Consider the following 21,910-nt stretch of genomic DNA (forward strand, 5'->3'; position numbering starts at 1 on the left):
TAGCATCTAGAAGGGCCCCTGGCGAGGATGACTTCACTGTGAATTTGTATGCGTTCTTCAGTGGAGCACAGTGCTCAGTAAAAACTGGAGGGCCGTATCTGTACTTCTGCCCTCTAAATGGTAAAGGCACAGAACACCCCCGCCAGGGCTCTCAATTTGGTGGCAATGGACAAGCAGCGCGGCTTAAGCTTTCAGGAGGTCCTGCAGGCAGGTTCTTAGGCAGAGTCCCCAACCACCACAAAGTAATGTCCACACACTAGGCTTGTGTGTGCGGGAACGCCAGAAGAACTCCCTGGAACTTCAGTAAATCACTATCCCTGTAGAAAGGATGACAAGAAAACAACCCTCCTTAATAATGTTCCTACCCTATTCTGAAATAACTCTCCAGTACTGAAAAAAGAATAATAACCAACAACAGGAAAAGCTCACCTAAGGTTCTTTTTTAGTGAGCCCTCCATCCTGCATTCATACAGGGGCGCATGTCCTGAAGAAACGGTGTAGTCTGGATGCCAATTGAATTCTTATATAATGGAAATAAGGCGACTAAGTGGCAAGGAGAAAATAATTCCCATTAAGTCATAACCAATATGAGTGTAGCTGTGAAAAGGAAGTACTAAAGCTATGATGGTTCCTAAAAATAGAAAAAACTGTGTAAGCCTTAATACATTCAAATTGGAGGGCAATAGTGGAATTTCTGATGACACTCTGTTCCGTATAAGTGGTGTAGCGCTGTGCAATAGGGAACTAACTAAACAACTACCAGCAGAGTGTAATGCGGAATGAGATGAAAACCTTTCTTGCACTATAGCGAGTCACAAGAGGTAAATGAATGTTGAAGTTAGCTACACAGCTTGGCAAATTTACGGGCAGTGTGACAGCAACCTCGCACAGCAAATGAGTTTCAAACATTGGCGCGCGGAACAATGCGTATAAGCATAAACACAAAATGCGAAATGCACAGTAACTAATCCATTGCTAAAACACTCGCAACGAAAAACAACAAATGCTGGTAACCCACAGGAAACCTTGAAAACAGGTACTTGCGTGTGTGTAAGGTGTACTCCTCACGAAAATCTGACAGGAAAACTCTGGACTAGAACTAAGGACAAGACACTAGGGGACAACAAATAAAAAAGGAAACTACTGGCTGTGAGCAGGGGAAGAGACTATTGGACAGGACGAAAGAATCCTGACTGAAAAATGGAAGGGCAGGGAAACTCTGACTGGAATTCTACAGAGACCGCGGTGAGCGTCCGTACTGCAAGGCAGTCAGCAACGCGAAGCGCGAGTCTCCTTAGAAAATGAGTACTTGTAACAGAGGTCGCAAAAGACTAGACCTACAGATTAGTTCCTGGTTGACACCACTAGGCGGCCATTTTGGAATACCAATTTCCCCATGACTTACTATATGGATCTGAATGGGAACAATACCTTCTCTCAAATGACAGAGCAATAATAATCTACGGAAACATGGGCTTAATCAGGGAACTCGTTGGGAAATCATGACACGCGCGCACACGCGAAAGTACGAAAAAGTACAGCTGTTGGCTGCGTTGCGCAGTGTGCAAAAAGTTACGGTATGAGTATGCTCTTTGAGCCGTCCTTTGAATAAGGTCATTAGGCATGGTAAGAGCTTAGCATGTATTGTTATTGAGTGTTCTGGCCTTGAGAGGTGTGTCTGCTCTAGGCTTAATAAGCTGCATTGTGTGTACACTCTAAAGCGTGGAAACTGTCTTGCCTAATTTGAGTGTTCTGAGGAGTAATGAAAAGAAAGCTTGTTGGTGGTAAACGGGATTCAGCAATGGCGACTAATAATATTAAAACTCGGCGTATGAGCATAGCTCACGCCACTGCGCTAGCACTCCCTGTATCCTCTGACTCTGATGAGGACTTGATTGTATGTGCGCAAAACTAATCTGCAAAATTGATTATGGAAAGGCGAGAGGATGACATCCCCGCCTCCTCGCAGTCTCTATTCAATGAGGAACCGAGATTGGAAGGAGGAGTTGGGAGTGAAATGGGTGGGAAGGTTCCTATTGAGGAAATACAAAGCCAGACTGCCGTATCCTTTATGGACACACCATCTATTTTTGCCTCAGGAGAAATAACCATGCTAGGTTTATCTGAGCATCTTGAATCATCCACACAATGCTCCATTTCTAGATGCAATCTAGCAAATCCAGCTGATGTTCTGAGTGAGATCAGGAGGATTGGCATGCCTCGAATTGTTGAGGGAACTGATGGGATACAAGATGACATACTAAAAGAAGTGAAATCACAGACCTGTATTTTGAAAGAAATTTTGCTAGCCATGATAGCATTCCCTGAAATGCTAGCCGAAAATATGGCAAAGATGCATTTACCGACCTGTGAAGGTAACCTCAATAAGCCAATTGCTACCCCAGGTAATGGATTACTAGTACCTGGTGATCAGCAATTGCTTATACTTAGGACCGAACTGGAAGTCAAAGACCACAGTATTATTGAAGTAACCAACACCTTGATTACCAATAGCCATGTGGAAGACTTGCAATTTCCAACTGCAGCTAATGGACCGATTAAGGTCGCTGAAATATTTAACATGAAGCGATCTAAAAAAAAAAAAAAAATAGGCAAAAACAGGTGCGTGCTCAAAAGGCAATGAACGCATCCTCTCTAAAGTTCCTGAGAGATATTAACATACGCGAACCCAGATGTGGTGCTTGTGGAGAAAAAGGATACACTACAGTTTAAGGCTGGGTCTGATGGATGTATGGATGGCGATAAGATGGGGAATGGAGGGTCAAGAGCAGCTGACCTGCCTATAAATAATTGTACAAACAAAACAGAGGTGAATACGGTTAAGCCCGTACCGTTTACTGGCACTGAACCAAATGTGATTGGGTATGCTGACACTGGTATAGCTAAGGAAATAAATGTGACTGGATATTCTGATGCTGTAAAACTATCAGATGCTATGAAAAATAAAATTGTTACCGACAGAATTGACACTAATATAAAAAATATTGAGCTAGGGATGCTCGACATTTTCGATTTATTTAAGAACCCTGATGCTGCGATGAGAATGATGATACCTCCTAGAGACGGGAATGGGGTTCAGAAGACCTTTGTGGATAATGAAAGTATCAGAAAGGTGAACCTAACACATGTGGAGTCTAGGGGCTTTGCACAAGAAGGTCTGAATGAAAAGAGATATACTGAGGGTACAAATAAAGCAGTCATAGACAAAGTACAGGCATGTATGATTAATGAGGCTCCAGCTAATATCGACTCTTTGCTTACTATCCCTGACCGCACTGAAATGCCTACTATATCTCAAATGATTGCAAACAAAGATCATTCATCACTCAAAAAGGATGATTCTCGTGATAGAGACCGACCTTTGACTGACGAACATGTACGAGCACTAATAAAGGAAATACTGATGAATAATTCAGGTAGGATGCCTGTTGCAGAAACTGCAATTACTGGAAACATCATACCGAATGACAAAAGTCACTGTGATCCTGGCAAAAGCTCTGGCTTAAAATCAAAAAACGAACCTAGAGTCCAGGCGAGTGATAATATTCATTTTGTTGATGATTTAAGGGACCGCAAGGTACCTCAGGATACCTCGTATGCCCATAGATCTCAAGAGCTTGCATACGAGAGCTATGTGAAAGGGAAAAAACAGTTCAGTAACCCCAATGAAAAACTCTGTAGGCCTCACTAACCTAATGAACCAAGCTTGATCTTATATAATGTGTTTGAGGATGGATATGCCCCAATCCTTAACAGATCATACATTCTGAGTCTATTTTGCGACATATCAGAGCTAGCCCTCATATCATCCTGTGACATCCAACTAGTGGATTATATACACCCATTTAGGATGGATTTTGTAAGACTAGTGATTGCTTCTCCAATTGTGCGCGCCATGATTCTTAAGGAAGCTGGGCTCTGCAGAAGAGGGGTTTTGATATGTACGAGTATGTGGATCATAGTGATAATGCTTCAATGAGAAATGAGGATCACTTATCCCAAAATAATAGTCTAAGAGAGAATCAACGGGATATGAATCAAGCAGGTGAGGAGACCCTAACCTTGAGTGAAATGAAAGAATGGAGATCAATGGCGGTTTCACTCAGGGAATCTCTGGAGCATTTAAAAAAGGTATGGGTAAATCTCTTTAGCGCTGACAATTCCTTTAAATTGGTGTCATGGAACTCTAGAGGACATACGCATTTGGTCCAAAACATAATTGTCTGTAAGTCCTTAGAGAAATTTGATTTTGTTTTACTACAGGAAACCTGGGCTTGTGGACCGCTGTTATGGAACGGCTTTGTTGTCCTTTGTTTGCATGGTACGAAAGGACTAAGAGGGCGTCCCAAGGGTGGCTTGGTGCTTGCTTACCGTAACAACCAAGATATATCACTGGTAAATGAGTTACACTTGCATGCGTCCTGTATTGCGGCTACCTTCAGAATTGCAACTGAGAAGGATACTATCCACTTGATGATTATCAATGTTTACTGGAACGATGCAGACAGTGATGTTGGTATGCTTGATAAACCGCTTCGCGATTTGAATATAGCGCTAGAAGAATGGTTAGTATCCACTCCAGAGGGTTTAATAATCTTGGCAGGCGATATGAATGCGAACTACCCTAACAAGTAGCGAGAGTGCATGGAGTCTAAGTGGACCTGGTAATAAAAGGTACGCAAATAGATAAACTGCACAGAGGGGCTCTATGGTGCAATTTTGCAAAATCTTGGGGCTTGAGACGGTTATACAATGACAAACCTACATGGAAAGCTCGAAGTATATCTTCTACAATTGATTATATTTTTGCAAGTGAACACCTTTGGAAATGAGGCAAATATGCTTGTGGAAGATAATCCTGCAAGTGACCATGCTATGTTATCCATGAATATGAATGTAAGAAAACAAAAGAATTCTAACAATGAATATTGTGCTCAAACGGTGGTAAATACTAGGGGTTCCAGAATAAAGTGGAATGGTATAAAAACATCCAAATTTAATAAACTAATGCTGCTTGATTTCGAGAATACTGCTTTAGAGAAGAAAAAGAATCTATATTCGGTTGACAAATTTGGTGAGTTACTGGGGTCAACGCTAGCAAAGTTTGAGTATCCACGATCGGGGGTAGCCTCTCATAAAAAAAAACATTAACATGCATTTGATCTTGAAACTAAGCTGCAAAGAGCAAGGCTAAATAGGGACCTGCGTACCTTAAAAAAAACAGATGATGCCCGAAGCTGAACTTAAGGAACAGTGTAGAGTGAGGCGACAGGCGTACATGAATTGGAGGATCTGGTGAAACAATGCTTAAAGCCACGAGGGAATCCAATTCGAGAAATTATTGGGCTCTGATCAACAGTACAGAGATTGCACAAATTCAATTGAATGCAATTCCAATTAGTGAAAAGGTGTGGTGCGAATACTTTGAGAAATTATATGCACGTTCTAGTATTGACGATTTTGTTATAGGACAGATACATCAAGAATCCAATTATAGTGTATCTGTGGAAAAAATACTATCCATAATGAAGAAAATGAAAGCCTCCTCTACCGGGACCTAATAATTTATCTATGGCTCCGATTAAGGAAAATTAACTTCTGTGGGAAAAAATATTACATATGATTTTTAAGGATGTAATTGAGCTACAAACCATGCCAGAATCTTGGAAAGTTTCATATGTAATGCTGATATTTAAAAAAGGCAATCGCCAGAATCTGAAAAATTATAGACCGATATCCTTGATAAATATTGAGACAAAGATATTTTCTGCTATAATCCTAGAAAACCTGCTAAAATGGATAGAGGATAAATATATTCTCGATGTCCGCCAGATTGGATTTCGGAAAGGACTGGGTACTGATGCCGGGAGTCTATTAGTTACCATTCTGTAGAATCAAACATCGAAAACGGGGAATGTACCCATTTATGCTGCGTCTATGGATCTCTGGGCAGCTTTTGATATTGTGGACAAGCCGCTTTATGGCAAAGACTCGTAACACTAAACATAGATGGGGGTTGCTCTCTATGCTTATTCATCTGTACTCAAACACTATTCTAAAGGTTCGACTTAACTTAGAAGGCTTGATGTCTAAGGACATCTTTTCTAGGAATGGGATGAAACAGGGCTGCGCCCTGGCAGCAATCTTATTTAACTTGTATGTTTCGGGAGCAAATACTAGATTGGATTCCTCAGGCTTACTAGCTCCTAAAGTGGGAGGAATTGCGATCAAGTGGGTGGCCTATGCGGATGACTTCATGCTCTTTGACAAAACTAAAAATCAGTCTGCAAAGGCTTATAGATGTTTTTACCAGTTTTGTCTGAGATTTAAAATAGAAAATTAATCCTCAGAAAACAGTTGCGATTAATCTGGGTGATAATAACAAGAAATGTGTTAATCCTGTATGGTTTGTAGAAAGCACAGCTATTCAATTACAGAAAGCATTTAAGTATTTAGGCTATTTTGCAAGCAATATGTCCTATAGTTTTGTAAAGAAATGTCTGGAACTTAAAGCCATTGATGCTGCGAAACAAATAAGAGTAATCGAAGGTAAATATGGTACATTTTCAATGGGTGCGTGTAGGGACTTCTACCTGATGAAGATGATTCCAAGATTAACATATGGCCTAGAATTCTATCCTGAGAAAGAAGTACTGCAGTTAAAAACTATTGAATCTAAAATTTGGAAAAAGTTTATTTTTTCTGCCAAAATGTATAGTTTGAATTAAGATATGAGTTTGGCATGAACTCCTTAAAATGCTCTATGGACTGCCAAAAAGCTATGTTATATAGGAAGTGTGTCCTAGCTAAGCATAATTCCCTGTACCTAGTATGCTGTAATGACACAGGGTATATACATGTTGAACCTGAAAATGGAGGTGGAAAACAACTTAAGCAATATTGGGGTCACAATGAAATGAGAGACCTGCCAAAACCAAAACGATGATTAAAGCATTTGATTGGGCTGCGAATAACATCGGTAATAATGAATTAAAAACTGTATGCTCAACTCTCATCAGTATGGAAATGGTTCCCGGAACTATATCTCGTAAAATGTCCTTCACGGAAACTGCGTCATAGCATTATGAGATTCCGATTCAATGTGATGAATACTAATGAGATTGGAGTTATAAGGAAGTTGATTCCCGCGACTATGAAGGTTTGTAGATTCTGCAGGAGTGAGGATTTCCCAGAAAGTCCGTCGCATTTGTTACTGGGTTGCCCGATGTTGATGAAAGAAAGACTCATTTACTTTTCGGATTTTGTATATGACACTTCCTATGTATTAAGAGAGTAATTATGGTATGAAATGCTCCATGGAGATGATAATATACTGAAAATAAGGGTTATAGCGTTCTTGACTAAGGTCTGTAAAGTGACATAAAAAGAGTTTTGACAGTTGTGAAATGAAATGATTGCATTTAGACATGAAAACTTTGGGCTGTGGAAAGTGCATATCAGTGGTTGAATGAAATTTAATGAATTTTAATTGAAATGGAGGAATTCAAGAATTATTTGCGAGATATTTTAATGTCAAAATTGGTTTTAGTGTTTGAAATGATTTTTACTATGTATGGATATAATGATAATTTGTATTATGTTTATGTAAAATGATAATGTATTTTAATGTTATATGTTTTCAAATTGAACATTTGTAAAGGTTTTCTTAAACCAATATACAATGAAGGAAATTCTAAATTTTATAAAGGAACACTTCTACAACAACCCTGTGTCATGTTGAAAAAAACTGGGCAATTCAAGTTTCAATGCCTGGGGTCAGGCCAATCTGCTATATAAAGAGATTGGCTGGTTGGTATACCTTGCAAGGCCCTTTTAAGTGTTGCTTTGCGACAACTTCCATGCTTTACTATGCCATCTTATGATTTGCTATACAAGGTTTCATGTTGTCAGCACCCATCAATGTGACTACTCCCTGCACCAACACACTAACAGTCTATTTTCCAACACGTTCCAATAAGCCATGTACACATGACGAGCATCCCTCCCAGCATAAAGCAGTGCACCCTAGTGCCACTGCCACTCGAAGTTCCTCTTCGGACAAATGTCTCCAGGCTCGACACACCACCTTAAAATTATCCCAACCCAGAGCTGCACGCAGGTAGTGCATGTGCGAAAAATTACCTAAACAAAACATGGCGCTGGTGCGTGGCCGTTTTGGACATTCACTTCCATTACCGCAATGAAAGCCTACGTTTTCGTGGGCCCAGTAAGCAAACGTGAATTATGCAACGGTTGTGAGGTCATATAATGATGTCAGATGAGCTAACTGCGGAGAATAGTTGTTGCATTGTCTGCTGAAGGACAAGCCAAAAAGGGAGTTGGAGCTTTGCAGGTGGAGTGATAAGGGGTGCTGGGAACAAAGGCGAGTGAGAGAAGCTGGGTTTTTCCACTTCTAGCTGGATTTTTCTGCTCTTTGCTCCCAATGCTTGCTGTCTGCCCTTTGGCCAAGGGCAGCGGTAACCATAAAGGGGCAGGGAAGTCAGAGAATTGGACCTTGGTTGATAAAGTCTCTCTGAGGAGGGAAGACGCTCCGCTCCAGACCCTGTTAGCACGAGTGATCTCTCTGCCTACCTGCTTTGATGGCCGAGATGAAGGTATCTTCTGCAACTATACCAACGGTGAAGCTCTATGTTTACGTATAATAAATAACTATATGTTATGTTTTAGTTATGTGTGTATATATATTGGGTGTGAATAAAGAGCCTATACAAGCCGTTTATTTTCTTCTAACGAGTAGTCCCAGAGTGATTGATATTGATATTTTATTTCTATTGCGCTCGTACACAAGTGTTTCAGAGCGCGACAAGGCAAGGGAGGGGAACAGGGAGAACAAAACAGCGATCTTACTAGGCCCAGTGACATTGAGAATGGGCAAGTGCATGGGAGAAGGGGAGGGGAAAAATGCATGGAAGGGGGAGAAGTGGAAAGTGCGAAGCAGAGGAGAAACAGATAAATAACAATAAATGAATAATAAAGGCAACAAACCATGGTAGCGCAGCCAGCAATTTGCAAGTGCAAGGTTTAAGGAAGCAGACAGAGTAGGTCTGATAAGTGCAGGTAGAAAGGGGGGGCTGTATGGGTACAGACCCCCAGTACAAGGGGTGGCCAGAGGCATTGCGGGAGGGTGGCAGGGTGAGCAGGTACCTGGTCCTGGAGGACAGAGGGTGGCCAGGTGCACGGTTCCAAGAGACAACAGATCATAAGGGGAGAGGGTGAGCGAAGGCAGAAGAAAGGAGGAAGGTCTTGAGGTGCTTCCAGAACCGGAGATGGTTCTCCTCAAGTTTTAGAGTGGCAGGGAGGCTGCTCCAGAGGGAGGCTCCAGCCGAAGAAAGATCTACCCCCAGCTCGTTTCTTTGAAAAATGACTGACCCTGAGGGAGTTGGAGGTAGATGAGCGAGAAGCTCGAGAGGGGAGGTATTTGCGGAGGGATAGCTAAAGGTATGTTGGACGCAGGCACCAGAAAGACTTGTAGACAAAGCAGAGGGTTTTGAATTTAATCCTTGCATCCACTGGGAGCCAATGGAGAGAGTTCAGAGCTGGAGAGATACGATCCCAGGGCTTGAGGCCAAGAGCAAGCCTTGCAGTCCTGTTCTGGATTAGTTGCAGAGGGCAGAGAGTAGAGGCAGGTAGATTTAGAAAGAGGCTCTTACAATAGTCCAAGCTAGAGAGAACCAGAGCTTGGGATACCACGAGCTTCTGGGGGAAGGAGAGGAAAAGCAGAGTACTTCTGAGGAGGTGAAGTAGGAAATATGACTTTTTAGAGACCTCAGATGTGGGTGGAGAAGGAAAGGGTGGAGTCAAAGATGACCCTGGGGTTCTTAGCCTCACAGGTGGGGGTAGGAGGAGGGCTAAGGGAGGCCAGCCAGAGAGTGAGGGGAAAGGATGGTGAAGGTTTGCCGATGAGAAGGCTCTCCGTCTTGCTGGCATTCAACAAAGATCATTGGCGGCACACCAATCTTGAATGGCAGTTAGGCAATCAGAGATGAGAGAGGGAGAGGAGGTGGCAGAGGGCAGCCTGAAAATGAGTTGAGTGTCCTCAGCGTAGCACTGGAAATTTGAGCAGAAGTGGCAATGCAGTAGGCGAGAGTTGCCAGGTATTGGTTGAAAAGCCAGGGCAAGAGGTTAGACCCCTGGGGAACACCACAGGTAGAGAGGAAGATGGATGAAAGGAAGGACCCAAAATGGACCTGGGAGGGTCGATCTGAGAAGAAAGAGGTCAGCCAGGCCAAAGCCTGATCAGTGATACCCAGGTTTTCACAGAGACGGTTGAGCAGGATTCATTGCCTCCCTGAGTCCAAGTACTTGCTTTGGTCCGTGTAAGAGGGTGCAGGAGTCTATAGCCCTGGTGTGTGACCATAAAAGCAAACCAAAGTGCCAACAGAACAGTAGAGGCCATCAACCCAAACCACCCTCTTGAAGCTGTAAGAGCACCTGGAGTCCATGCAAACGGCAGCCGGGTGCCGTATGAACAAAATCTATGTCCAAGATGAACCTTCAACAACGTCAACAGTTAACTAGCACAACAGCAATGAACGTCTATAAAATAAACTCCCAAGAAGGATCTGCACACACATCCATACCAATAGGCTACTATGCAGCAAAGCAAATCTACAAAAAGGCACAAAACAATGCTGCAGACTTTGGGCCTCCTTTCCCCTCCCATTATCCAACATGCTGTTAGAACCCCTACAGATTACCATAGCCAATGACCTGGAGGGAAAGAGGAAATGCGCGCTTTGAGCAGGAGTTGAAAAGGGTCAGCGTACAATAAATCAGGATGGGCTTTCTTGATCATTAAACTAAAGGCTTCCCCCACCTTCTAAAAGTGTAACCTCTTGCAAGGGAAGGAAGAGCAAGCCTCAAAAGCAATAGGGACGGGAGTCAATGGGGGTCAGGGGCCTACTTTGACTGATGCCCATACAGCTTTGGGTGGAAAGCAAGAAGCATTGGATGTCTATGGGACACCTACTCTGATGTCTCTAAAAAGTCAAACTTCCTACTGCACCTCCTCAGAGGTACTCTGCCTTTCGTCTCCTTCCCCCAGAAGCTCACTGTCTCGCAAGCACTGGTTCTCTCTAGGTTGGACTACTGTAACAGCCTCTTTCTAAATCTACCTGCCTCTACTCTCTGCAAATAATCCAGAACAGGACTGCAAAACTGGTCCTTGGCCTCAAGCTCTGCGATCATATCTCTCGAGCTCTGAAATCTTTCCATTGGCTCCCACTGGATGCAAAGACTAAATTCAAAACCATCTGCATTGTCCACAAGGCTTTCTGGGGCCTGTGTCTGTTGCTTGCGTGTTCTCAATGTCACTGGGCCTAGTAAGTTCATTGTTTTGCTCTCCCCTGTTCCCCTCCCTTGCCTTGTCACACTCTGAAACACTTGTGTATGAGCGCAATAGAAATAAAAATATCAATTCAATTCTAGAAGGCCTTGTGAAGATAGAGAGCACATAGAAATCAACGAGGAAGAGGCAATGGGAGATATAGTGCACGAGAGTCGGTGAGGAGTGGGTTGACTGGTTAGTGCTGTGCATAGGAGGAGTTCTAGGCACATCTTTGAATGTTCTACACCAACAGTCGCACACACTACAGCCAAAACGGACTGCAGATCTTGCATTAAATATTTTCTGTATTATCAATTACAGGAGGGGCTAGTCGCCCCCACCCAGATTTGAAGTTAGCCTAGTTACGCACGTTTACAGCAGATACATCAAGTAATTGAGACAGCATCAAAAATGGTGAACTTACCTTTTTCAAATAATAATTACTTCACCCGCGCAAGAAATTGTGCACTGTGTACATTTGGACAACTAGGGTCTGCTACTAGCTAGCAACTTGAATGTTTACCCTTGCATTGATTACCCCCCCCATCCTACATCCCAAAAGGTTATAGTTGAAAAGGAAAATCCCCCCCCTTAAAGTCTCAAAAATTCAAACATCCCAGAAATTAATGGCTTGGGTGATAATGTTGGGCTATAATACAATAAATCTGCACTAGTCTGCAAAGACAGCCAGGACCCAACCGAAGCGCTAGCAGAGGCAGCAGCTCCTCAACATTGGCCACTTTCACAGGAACACGCAGGTGTCACTGGGGAGCCTTTTTAACATACCTGCACAGCCGACTGACGACACAGTCTCCGTCCCCTCAGCCAATACTTCCGGCTTTCAATGATGCCTCTGAATGCCCTCAGATGTCTGCAAACTCCAGCCATTTTAGAATGTTTGTCCCCATCCAGAGAACATTTTAATAGTGAACCCAATAACTCGCCTGAGCTTTGAATTATTTATGTTAAATGATAAAAGGTATTTGTACCGCGCACCGTCACCAACGGAGTTGGTCCCCAGGCGCTCTGGCGGATCTGTAAACGAGAAGTTGGGATGGGTTAGTAAGGTGAAGAGGGAGTAGGATAGTGAGAGGAGTGGTGTTCTGTTGGCAGCTTCAACTCGGTATACACCGTGTGCTGAGCTTTAGAGTGAGTATCGGATCGATTTCAGTCCTCGTGTGCTGGTGGTGCGGCTTATGTGTTGTTGCGGTGTGGTGAAGTGTGTGCGGCTTGTTGTGCGAGAGATGGTTGTGTTAGTTTCTTTGTGAGATAAGTATGCAGAAGGTTTGAGCTTATGCGGTACCATATACTTTATACTGACTACCGTTCTAATTAATCAAAATTAAACAGAATCTTTATATATAAAAAGGTAGAGGGTGCAAGTCTCTCTCTGACATTTTCTGAAATGTGCTGAAGCCATTAAGTGACAGAAACATGCCGCACAAAAAAAATATATATATATCGCTTTTAAAAGCATCATCGTATGCAAAGCAAAAATCAATATCAAGAGTTTCTGAAACACAACAACAAACAGCAGCACGACTTGCCAACAAGAGCAACTTTCTTCAGGGAAAATGAGATGCCAGAGCAAATTGAAACAAGACTTGCTGACATTAGGACATTGTCCTTGTTATTATAAAATGTAACTAATATGCTGCTACTAATGGTGAACTATATTTTATTAACTAGACAAAGCTGAGGCAGCAATGCATGGCAATAGCAATAGGAATGAGCATGACCATCATCTAACATGGCCGCCAACACGGACTAGTCAAAACCTGCTACTGACGTAAAACAAGCACAAAGAGTTGCAAGGAGAAGCATTTTTAGGCAGGAACGGGTGGGATTATAACCAAACAACAGTGAATCCCTCCTCAAATGTCATTCCTGCGTGCCCCTCATCAGAAACCCTTACCCCCATGTATGCGTGAATGCAATAGTTTGGGCTTTGATATGTGTCACAAGTGATAACCAATAGCCCAAACTAAAAATGGCTTATTTTGACCCCCAAAATATTGAAAACAGCAATTTTTCTTCTTCATATTCCAATTTTTCTGTCTAAGTTCCAAGTTTTAGGCCCATTGGCAGATCTGCTCTAATAATAACAAATTAAATGACCTTCCCGTTTCCACTAACCGGACAATCTAGCCTTGCGAATCAGCTGGGCCTTTAAAATCAATCCCTTCTGGCTTATCAGGAACATAGCATCTGCTGTCTCTGTTCGTCTGGCCTTATCTGCTCTCTGTGGATAAGTCTGTTTATATATTTATGTCTGAAGTCAACTTTATTTAAACCATTCCCGTTTTCCCTTTACATCTCTCAAAGTGTCAGGCATGGCCATTTGCCACTGAATTTCACTCCATTCCAAGAATTAACAGTGCAGAAGTCAATCATAAGTGAAATCTCTTCCCAACGATGTAATGTTCTCTTCTCTCAAGCCCAAAATTGAGCCATACCACTATGAAAAATTGAAAGTGTCTGGATTGTCGGTATAGACTTTGCAGTGAGTTAAAATAATGACTGAGTACCCTTCGGAGGCTTATCTGAATGTGTCCTCCCACAATAAAATAAATGTAGTCATCAAATTGCTCCATCAAGCCTTCAATGTCAATTTCCCATTGGCATTTAGGGTAGTATTTTCCATAGAAATTATTGACTTTACAAAAATAAAGTGCCAACTACATGGCATTGCAAAAAATAGCCTACCCATGCATTGCTGAAATGTTAATCAATAAAAACAGCAGAATTAGGTTCATGTATTATTACAATGGAGAAATGTAATTGACTTACAAATGCATTCTGTTTCTCGCCACCCTCTCCAACCCCCATTCATGGGCGTGCACTTTAAATATTGTTGGTAAATACAAACAAATTTAATGTTCTTGTACAGTGTTCAAAATTCCTGTGAACTTTTTTAGCTCTTGCATCTAGCGTAGGAGAGCCTGGTTCGCTTGAAGCAAGCAGATAGCAGGAGCTACTTTTGGCTCCCCAGGCACATCTCAAATTAACCTTGGGTGTTTAAGAATGTTAATAAAGAATAATTAGGACAAATTCAAACATAATGGGAAAAAAGTTAAAGTTTGCCTCTTCTGTTGAAGTTAATTTGTGGTGCGTGGTGTACTCGCTCCTGGTTCCTCAGGGGTAGCTCCTGGCTACTGGGTGATTGACGACACCCAGGAGCTGCTTTTAGCTCCGGATCATTGAATCCCAATTTTGAACCCGGTTATATGCTAAAACAATTCAGCGCTTTCCAAAATAGTCTCGTTTTTGACAACCTGGGTCCAATTTCATGATTCAGTCAATATGCGTTTTCAAAGCAACAAAACACAGAAGGAAGATCAAATATACAAAAAAACAGAACCAAATGTAACAATTGTTTCCAAACAAAGTAGAAATCAGCAAATAGCTTATTGTCTGCGATTGTCCAACATCTATTGCATTGTCTGATAAGTGTCTGGCCTTGCAAACAATAGCAGGGGTTATAGAGGGATTAGGCTGGACAAGAGTTTTCCCGGGGCATCTGAAATAGACCCTTCTGAAACACAAAAAGGTGCATTTCTTTTGGATGGGGAGCAACACTCCACTCTATAAGGCGTTGTCTTACAATCTCTGGGCATGAACAACTGGTTGGGTTATGAAGTGCCACCCGTCTGGAGTTACAAGGTTACGACTAATTCCAAGTCCTCCAGCACAAGGTATTTTGGTTGCGTGGTGTATTTTTCTGTGAAGTTCCCCACTCCACCATAAATGTGGATAAGGTGTCATTCAAATAACAGTACCATACCTTCTGTAGCCAAATCAATGATCAGGTATGGAGGGATGTCCCTACTTTGAGCTACCGCCACTCTCACTGCTCGCAAAAGCACCTCCCACAATCTGGGTAACCTATTGGTATCATAGTTCTTAGGGGATATCCCTAAAAGGGGTGTTGGGCGGGTTGTCTAGGTGTAGAGGACCACAGTAATGTCTTTTATCCAGCTGAGCGGTTCAGTCCAAAAGACCTGGATCGAGGGACATGCCCATCACATATGATTAGAGGTCCCAGTATGCCCACATCCTAACTTTCACATGAGATGCAAACATATAATGTTGTTCATTTTGCTCTAAATGTAGTATAGATGTTTCCGAATGTCTGTTTATAGATTGCCCCAATGCACAATTCACAATGGCATATCTGTTTGGCATCAGTTGGCCTGGGGAGCCAAAGTGGCTCCTGGTAGATGTTGGTATTAAGATAACCAGGCTCTTCTAGGCAACAAATGGGAGGTAAATAGCTCCCAGGACCCCTCAATTTCAAGCCCTGTCTGTGCAAATGAGAAGAAAGATAGAAAAGCCTTAAAGCCTTAATTAAGCTGTGATTAAATCGGGCTTGTAAATGTAGCAGTCCATATATAAACGTTTAAGATCTAAATTCTTTCTTAGGACAACTACTTCATTTTCACCTTATACTTGTTTACATTCACACATGCATGACATTCTAATGTGATATATCAATGCAGACGATTTGTAACAATGGTTATGTGTTGTGCTTTCTAGCTGTCCTGGTCAGTGGCTCTTTGGCTGTATATTGATGCATGAATTACTCAACATTAATCTTCATTACTTTTAGTCCTACTCTTCCTTGTCACAGTACTTACTTGTGACGTCGCCCACCACCCACATTCAGAAACCCTTCTTCTCCTATTGTTTTCTTCTTGCCCCAATCCAGCCACTAAAGGTTATTCATATGGTGCTCCTAACCCTACGGTATGTGGGCACACGTTTACAGGTTAAAGTTATAATACACTTCACTTACTGGCAATTCACCCTATACTTCTGGCATGCCGCAGGTAACATGGTTCCTCCTTCTGACAAAGACCGAACAGTAAAAAGGTTTTTTTCCCCCTTCTCTCCGCTCCCTACAGGGCTTGGAGGGGCAATGTAAAGTGGCTCTTGGCAAGGGCCCCCCCCTGAGTTCACAAGCCCCCAGCACTGCAGACAGAGTGCTGAGGGATCGCTGGTTGAACTAGGACGGCACAGGGATGGATGAACCACTGCTGAGCTTCTGGTGTGGAACCTCTGAGTCATCTTTGTCCAGGGGAATGGAGCACTAGTCTCTCTGCCATGGACAATGCCATATTAACCATGCACTTTCAAACAAATACTCAGATCAAGAATGGAGGATCATACTCCTACATGGCTACATAGACAGTAAAGAATTCTGCATAATAAATACATATGCACCTAACCAAAATGCAGCCGCATTCTACCGATCGCTCTACCGTATCCTATCCCCGTTCAGAGGCGCATACTGGATATGGGGTGGAGACTTCAACTGTGTCTTAGACCCTGTACTGGACAGATAAGACAACATGGGAACAATACTTCCCCCCGCCCCCCTCTCAGCAAAAGCATTATAGACGCTGAAATGAGACTTGGAACTACAAGAGGTTTGGAGGTGGCTAAACCACAACAAAGCAAGAATTCTCATTCTACTCAAGTGTGCAAAAGCTATACACATGGATAGACTTTGTCCTCACAGGCAGAGAACACCTGGGAAACCTAGCTAGCCATCATATGAAGGAAGGACCTTGTGGGACCATTACCCCCTGATCGGCCAATGGACACTTGCAGACAGTCCCAAACCTATTTCCACATGGAAACCATGCACCGAATCGCTACGAGATACAGATTTTAGGGAAAGCCTAAGAACCCAATCTGAGCCGTTCTTTGAATGCAACCTGAGCAGTGCAGACAATACCAACACAGTGTGGGAGGCCTATAAGGCGGTCAGAAGAGGGGCCGCAATAGCTGCCACGGGAAGAGCCCGTAAAGTCCTAGAAAATAAAAATCTAAAATTGAAGCGGAAATCACTCCGAGAAAAGTAGAAACCCTGGGGAAAGTACGGAAAGAGCCCTTATAGGATTAAGAATACAATGCATGGAACAATGGGAGAAGCTAGGAGATTTTAGCTTTCACCGATACACAAAAAAGCTGCACGGGCAGGGGGACAAACCAGGTAGACTGTTATTATGGCTGGTCAGGCGCCAAGATAAAAAGGGAGGAAATAGTAGAAATAATAGATGAGAGTGGGCACACGAGAAGGACCCAATCAGAAATCAACCAGGCCTTCAGGGGATTCTACGCTAAATTTAATGAAGACAACTCGCACTCGCAAATGCCTGAAATCCTTGAGACCCTAGAAGACGTAGGCCTACCGAACAGCGTGACATGCTAGATGGCCCCTTGAACCTAGAAGAAATGCAGGGAGTTATCACCTCACTGCCCACTAGGAAAACACCTGATACTGACGGGCTACCGCCAGAATTTTTATAAAGAATACACGGATTTATTAGGCCCTAGATTACTACAGGTGCTGCAGGAGGCGTATGAAACGGGTACCCTCCCGGACTCGATGGAGCAAGCCCTGATAATACCCATCCTTAAACCGGGCAAAGACTGCAGGCTGTGCAAATCTTACAGGCCAATAGCATTGATAAATCAAGATACCAAGATTCTTACAGCGGTTCTGGCAGGACCGACTAAAAAAAGTGACCACCACACTTGTCCACCCAGACCAGACAATCTATGTTCCTGGTAGGTCTACAACAGCCAACATGAGACGCCTCCAAGCAATTATAGGCAGAACGCGCACTAGACCCGACACCTGCGCAGTAGCGGCCCTAGACGCCATCAAGGCTTTTGATTCTGTTGGGAATGGATGCTAGCCACACTAGAACACTACAGAATAGGCCAGGGATTCATGAGGTGGTTATGCATGCTCTACGCCACCCCATTGGCGAGAGTGCGTACAGGCAGGCATATATCAGATCCTTTCCAGATCAACAGAGGCACCAAACAAGGCTGCCCGCTGTCATCCCTCCTAAACATTTTGGCACTAGAGCCCCTGGCGATCTATATGAGAGAATCCTTCCATGACACAGGGCTATTGGTAGATGGCATTACACTTGTCATATCCTTATACGCGGATGACATCCTCTTATACATACACAATCCGGAGGACAACCTTGGAACGTACCTTGAAGTGCTTGATAACTTTGAACCCTACTCCCCCCAGATACAGCTGGCAGCTCGGAGACAACAAAATATGCCTAAAACAAAGCAGATATTATTGGGAACCCAAAAGCCTTGTCACAATTGGTGACATAGCCCCAGAGGGAGTGAAACAAAGCTTACAAGACGTAATTGAATCTCACAGACTACATAAAGGTCAGTTTATAACCCATGAAAGACTCATCAAAAGCCTGGACGTCCGGTGGCCATCCCTAGCAACAAAACAAGTAGAGAATCCGGTACTTGGCCTCCTATATGTTGTTACCAAGGGAGGACATATGGTATCTAGAATATACCAAACGCTTACGTAAGAGCGCCCCAAAGACAAAAACAAAGAGAAGGAGACGTGGGACAGGGTGTTCAACGGGACAATCTCAGACAAGGAATGGGCAAAAGCGAAACTCTACCCAGAAAAGATATCCAGAAATGCCAGACTGAAGCAGTTACCATTCTACATACTCCATGGGGCATATCTAACCCCAGAGAAAATATCCCACTTCCCAGGTGCCACCACGCAGAGAAGCAAATGCCGATTTAGGACATATGTTTTGGTACTTCCCGAAAATACACTAATTCTGGCAAGAAATAGAAAAGTGCTTAAGGGAAAAAGGGCTCACAGGGTGGGCCTGGACCATTGTAGCCTGCCTTTTGGGCCTCTACAGCTCCTCGAGAAAGAACAAAGCAAAATAAAAGATGACTGACCTAGCCTGGGCATTAGCTAAGAGACCAATAGCAAATTGAAGGCTACAGATGAACCAGGAGTAGAAGTGTGGTGGAAAGACCTCAGAAGATGGACTGTAGCAGAGACAGCAGTCTGGCAAGAATCACTAAGAACAGGAAGGAGAGGAAGTTCAATTGACATGATGACCTGGAACTCAATAACGCAAGAACTATTCGTCTCCTCGGATGACAAGCCCCCATGAGAGCACAACAATGTGAGAACAGCCAAAGTTAGATTGCACACGAGTTGCCAGGGGAGCATCGAATGCACACGGAACAGTAGGCCTAGAGACCTAAACCAGAGCACACGGGGCGCTGGGACCTATGATCTTGTGGATAAGTTTCAGTTCTAGTTATTTTCCTACCAGGTTGGAGTTAGGGTGGCTTTTGGGGGGGATGTTTGGAGGGAACTGAAGTATTGAGCAGAATGGTTTTTCTATCACTGTACACCAAAGGCCAATAAAAATTTTAAAAAAAACATGCACTTTCAACATCACGTTCATGTGGGCGCCTCCAACACGCAATTATCACTGTCCTAACCAGCGTCTACTATTTTCTCACAGGATTTCAGATAGACTGGCATTTTTTTCCACAAACTTTTTAAATCAAATTGAAGAACTCCACGAGGTGGTTGGTTCCTCTATTTCTGCCCTTAGACGGGTTTCAAATAATCCCCTAGAAACTCCCCACATCAATTTGCAGTTCAAATCTGGTGGCAGGCTAGCTGCTGAGGCTATGTAATATCAAATAGCCCAAGGGATACTTTACATCCTTCTTCATATCAACAAGTAAAGAACTAACAACGAGCGGGTTACTGCGATGTTTACCAATATACTTATAGACTGATGCACTAAACTTCGGTGGTGAAGACAACTTGCCTGTGATTCCATGCTGAAAGCACGGGAGAACAGGGAGGGTCCCGTTTATGGGATTTCTGTCCCTCGTGTGAGACTCCATGCTGATACTAAAAGGTGACAACCTGGAGGGAGCGGGTGGTTAGTTAATTCAATAATGAGGGAAACAGTGCTTTCCCTCAGAATTACGAAAACCGGGGACTTAAAGCAGATGGCAAGATACGAGTGCATTACGGGGTGGCTGCATATTAGGAACAGAGAGGGCACGAAACTACAACTCCATTCTGAGAGCCAAGGTGGGTCGTTACAAGCGTGAGTGGCGACTGTACCACTCTCCATATAGAACATTCTGATACGAACATGGGTGTCCTGCAGCACCACATCGAGGAGTTATCGCAGTTGGTGGCATAAAGGTCAACCTGTATTATAGGGAAGGATTGCATTGCTACTGATGAGTGGTGGGGAGCAGTCACCTGCGACCATACGACAAGGGCAGCGCAGAACTTGGTTATTTCTGCACTATGGGCGAGGTTACTAGTTACACTAGGGCACTCCGCGATACTGGCAACAGATGATTGGGACAGACTGAGATGGTGTGAGGGGGGGTCTGAGCGACAGTCACTCAGAGGGCACCCCAAGGACATCGTATAACGGACGGGTCACTGCCCTTAGGATGCATTTAAAACCAATTCGAGTAGATGAGCAGGGTAGAATTGGGAACTCCTCTGCCACTCTTAACCCAAGCGTTCATGGTCAGTTTTAGCACGTTCCGTTTCTGCAAATCGGTGAAGCGAGGCATAGCGTACTAGCCCAAGTCACGAAATATGGTTTAATTTCGAACCCAAGATTGTTGCAAACCCCAACTCCTTGTGTTAACGAGAGGTTCGCACTCACCTGCAGTGCTTTGCTAAAGACAGTGCTTCCGTCTTCTTGCTCAGTCATGATGGATTACCACTCACTTGCACCTCAGACCAAGTGCAGTTGGAACCTTTATTTAGATGGAGGGTGGTTCGTATAGTCGTCCTTGCGCTATGCGCGGGTTGGCTGGGAGGCTCGCGCAAAGAATTCTCGCGCAGCCGGCTTGAGGTTCTGGCTGTCCGACGAGGCTCGCTCCGTAGCCTGGCCTCGTTGAACCCCCCACCTCTAACGGCTACCGCAAGACACCGGCTCGGCAATGGCCCTGATTTCTTCCTAAGCTGTGCGCCTCTCGCCGGCTCGTCTCCGCCGGCCCCTTTCGGATCTAAGAATCAAAGCCGGAAGTAACTGCTGGTCTCAGCTTATCGTCCAGCCGCAGCTGCTCTGCTCCAACTCCTTCTGCAAACGGTGCCTCCCTGCCTGGATACCAGAGTCAACGACTGTCACTTAGGCAAGAGCAGCTCCAGCCAGCCCACCTTCGGGCCACAGCACAGCCCGCTTCGCTTCGCCAGAGCGTCGAGCAGCGACACCTGCTGGAGGAAGAGAGGAATTCGGAAGTACTACTGCCCAACTGACACCGAGGAGGGCCTCGTTTCTGTGAGTACCGCCACACAGACTGAGATGATATTCCCCGATCACTCCTTGTCACGATTTGACGATGTGCGACCCCTGATTTATAATACCAAACATGCCCCTACGAGTTTACGTTAATACTGTGCTTTTACTGTGTTTCTCAGTTTAGTTTTCCCTTGTTCATTCTTGTATATCATCCATACTTGCCAACATTCAGTTACCAAAAAGAGGTAGGATTTTCAAAAATAGTAATTAGCAGAATGATGGCATCAAATGAAATGACTTCACACGAGATGTGACACTGATCAGAGCACAAAAAGTGTTTGTTTTACTCGCATGTTCTGATCCATCTTGAGAAGTCACATAACCAAATGAGTGAGCTGTGAGAATTGTGGTCAGCATTATTAGTTTTGCTGTTAAGTGCAGT

At 43.7% G+C, this 21,910-nt stretch overlaps 1 protein-coding gene across 1 annotated transcript in view; it reads right to left on the reverse strand.

Annotated features, from left to right (window-relative positions):
- Positions 1 to 21,562, reverse strand: part of SGPL1 (sphingosine-1-phosphate lyase 1) — a 744,463-nt gene extending 722,901 nt beyond the window's left edge. Inside the window, exon 1 of the mRNA XM_069610737.1 lies at positions 20,890 to 21,562. Within this exon, the coding sequence (XP_069466838.1) occupies positions 20,890 to 20,937 (48 nt within the window). The 5' untranslated portion in view covers positions 20,938 to 21,562. The remainder of the gene's footprint in view (positions 1 to 20,889) is intronic.
- Between the last annotated feature and the right edge of the window lie 348 nt (positions 21,563 to 21,910).

This window comes from Ambystoma mexicanum, chromosome 8, assembly GCF_040938575.1.
Source record: "Ambystoma mexicanum isolate Mex_15411 chromosome 8, UKY_AmexF1_1, whole genome shotgun sequence".
Taxonomy (NCBI): domain Eukaryota; kingdom Metazoa; phylum Chordata; class Amphibia; order Caudata; family Ambystomatidae; genus Ambystoma; species Ambystoma mexicanum.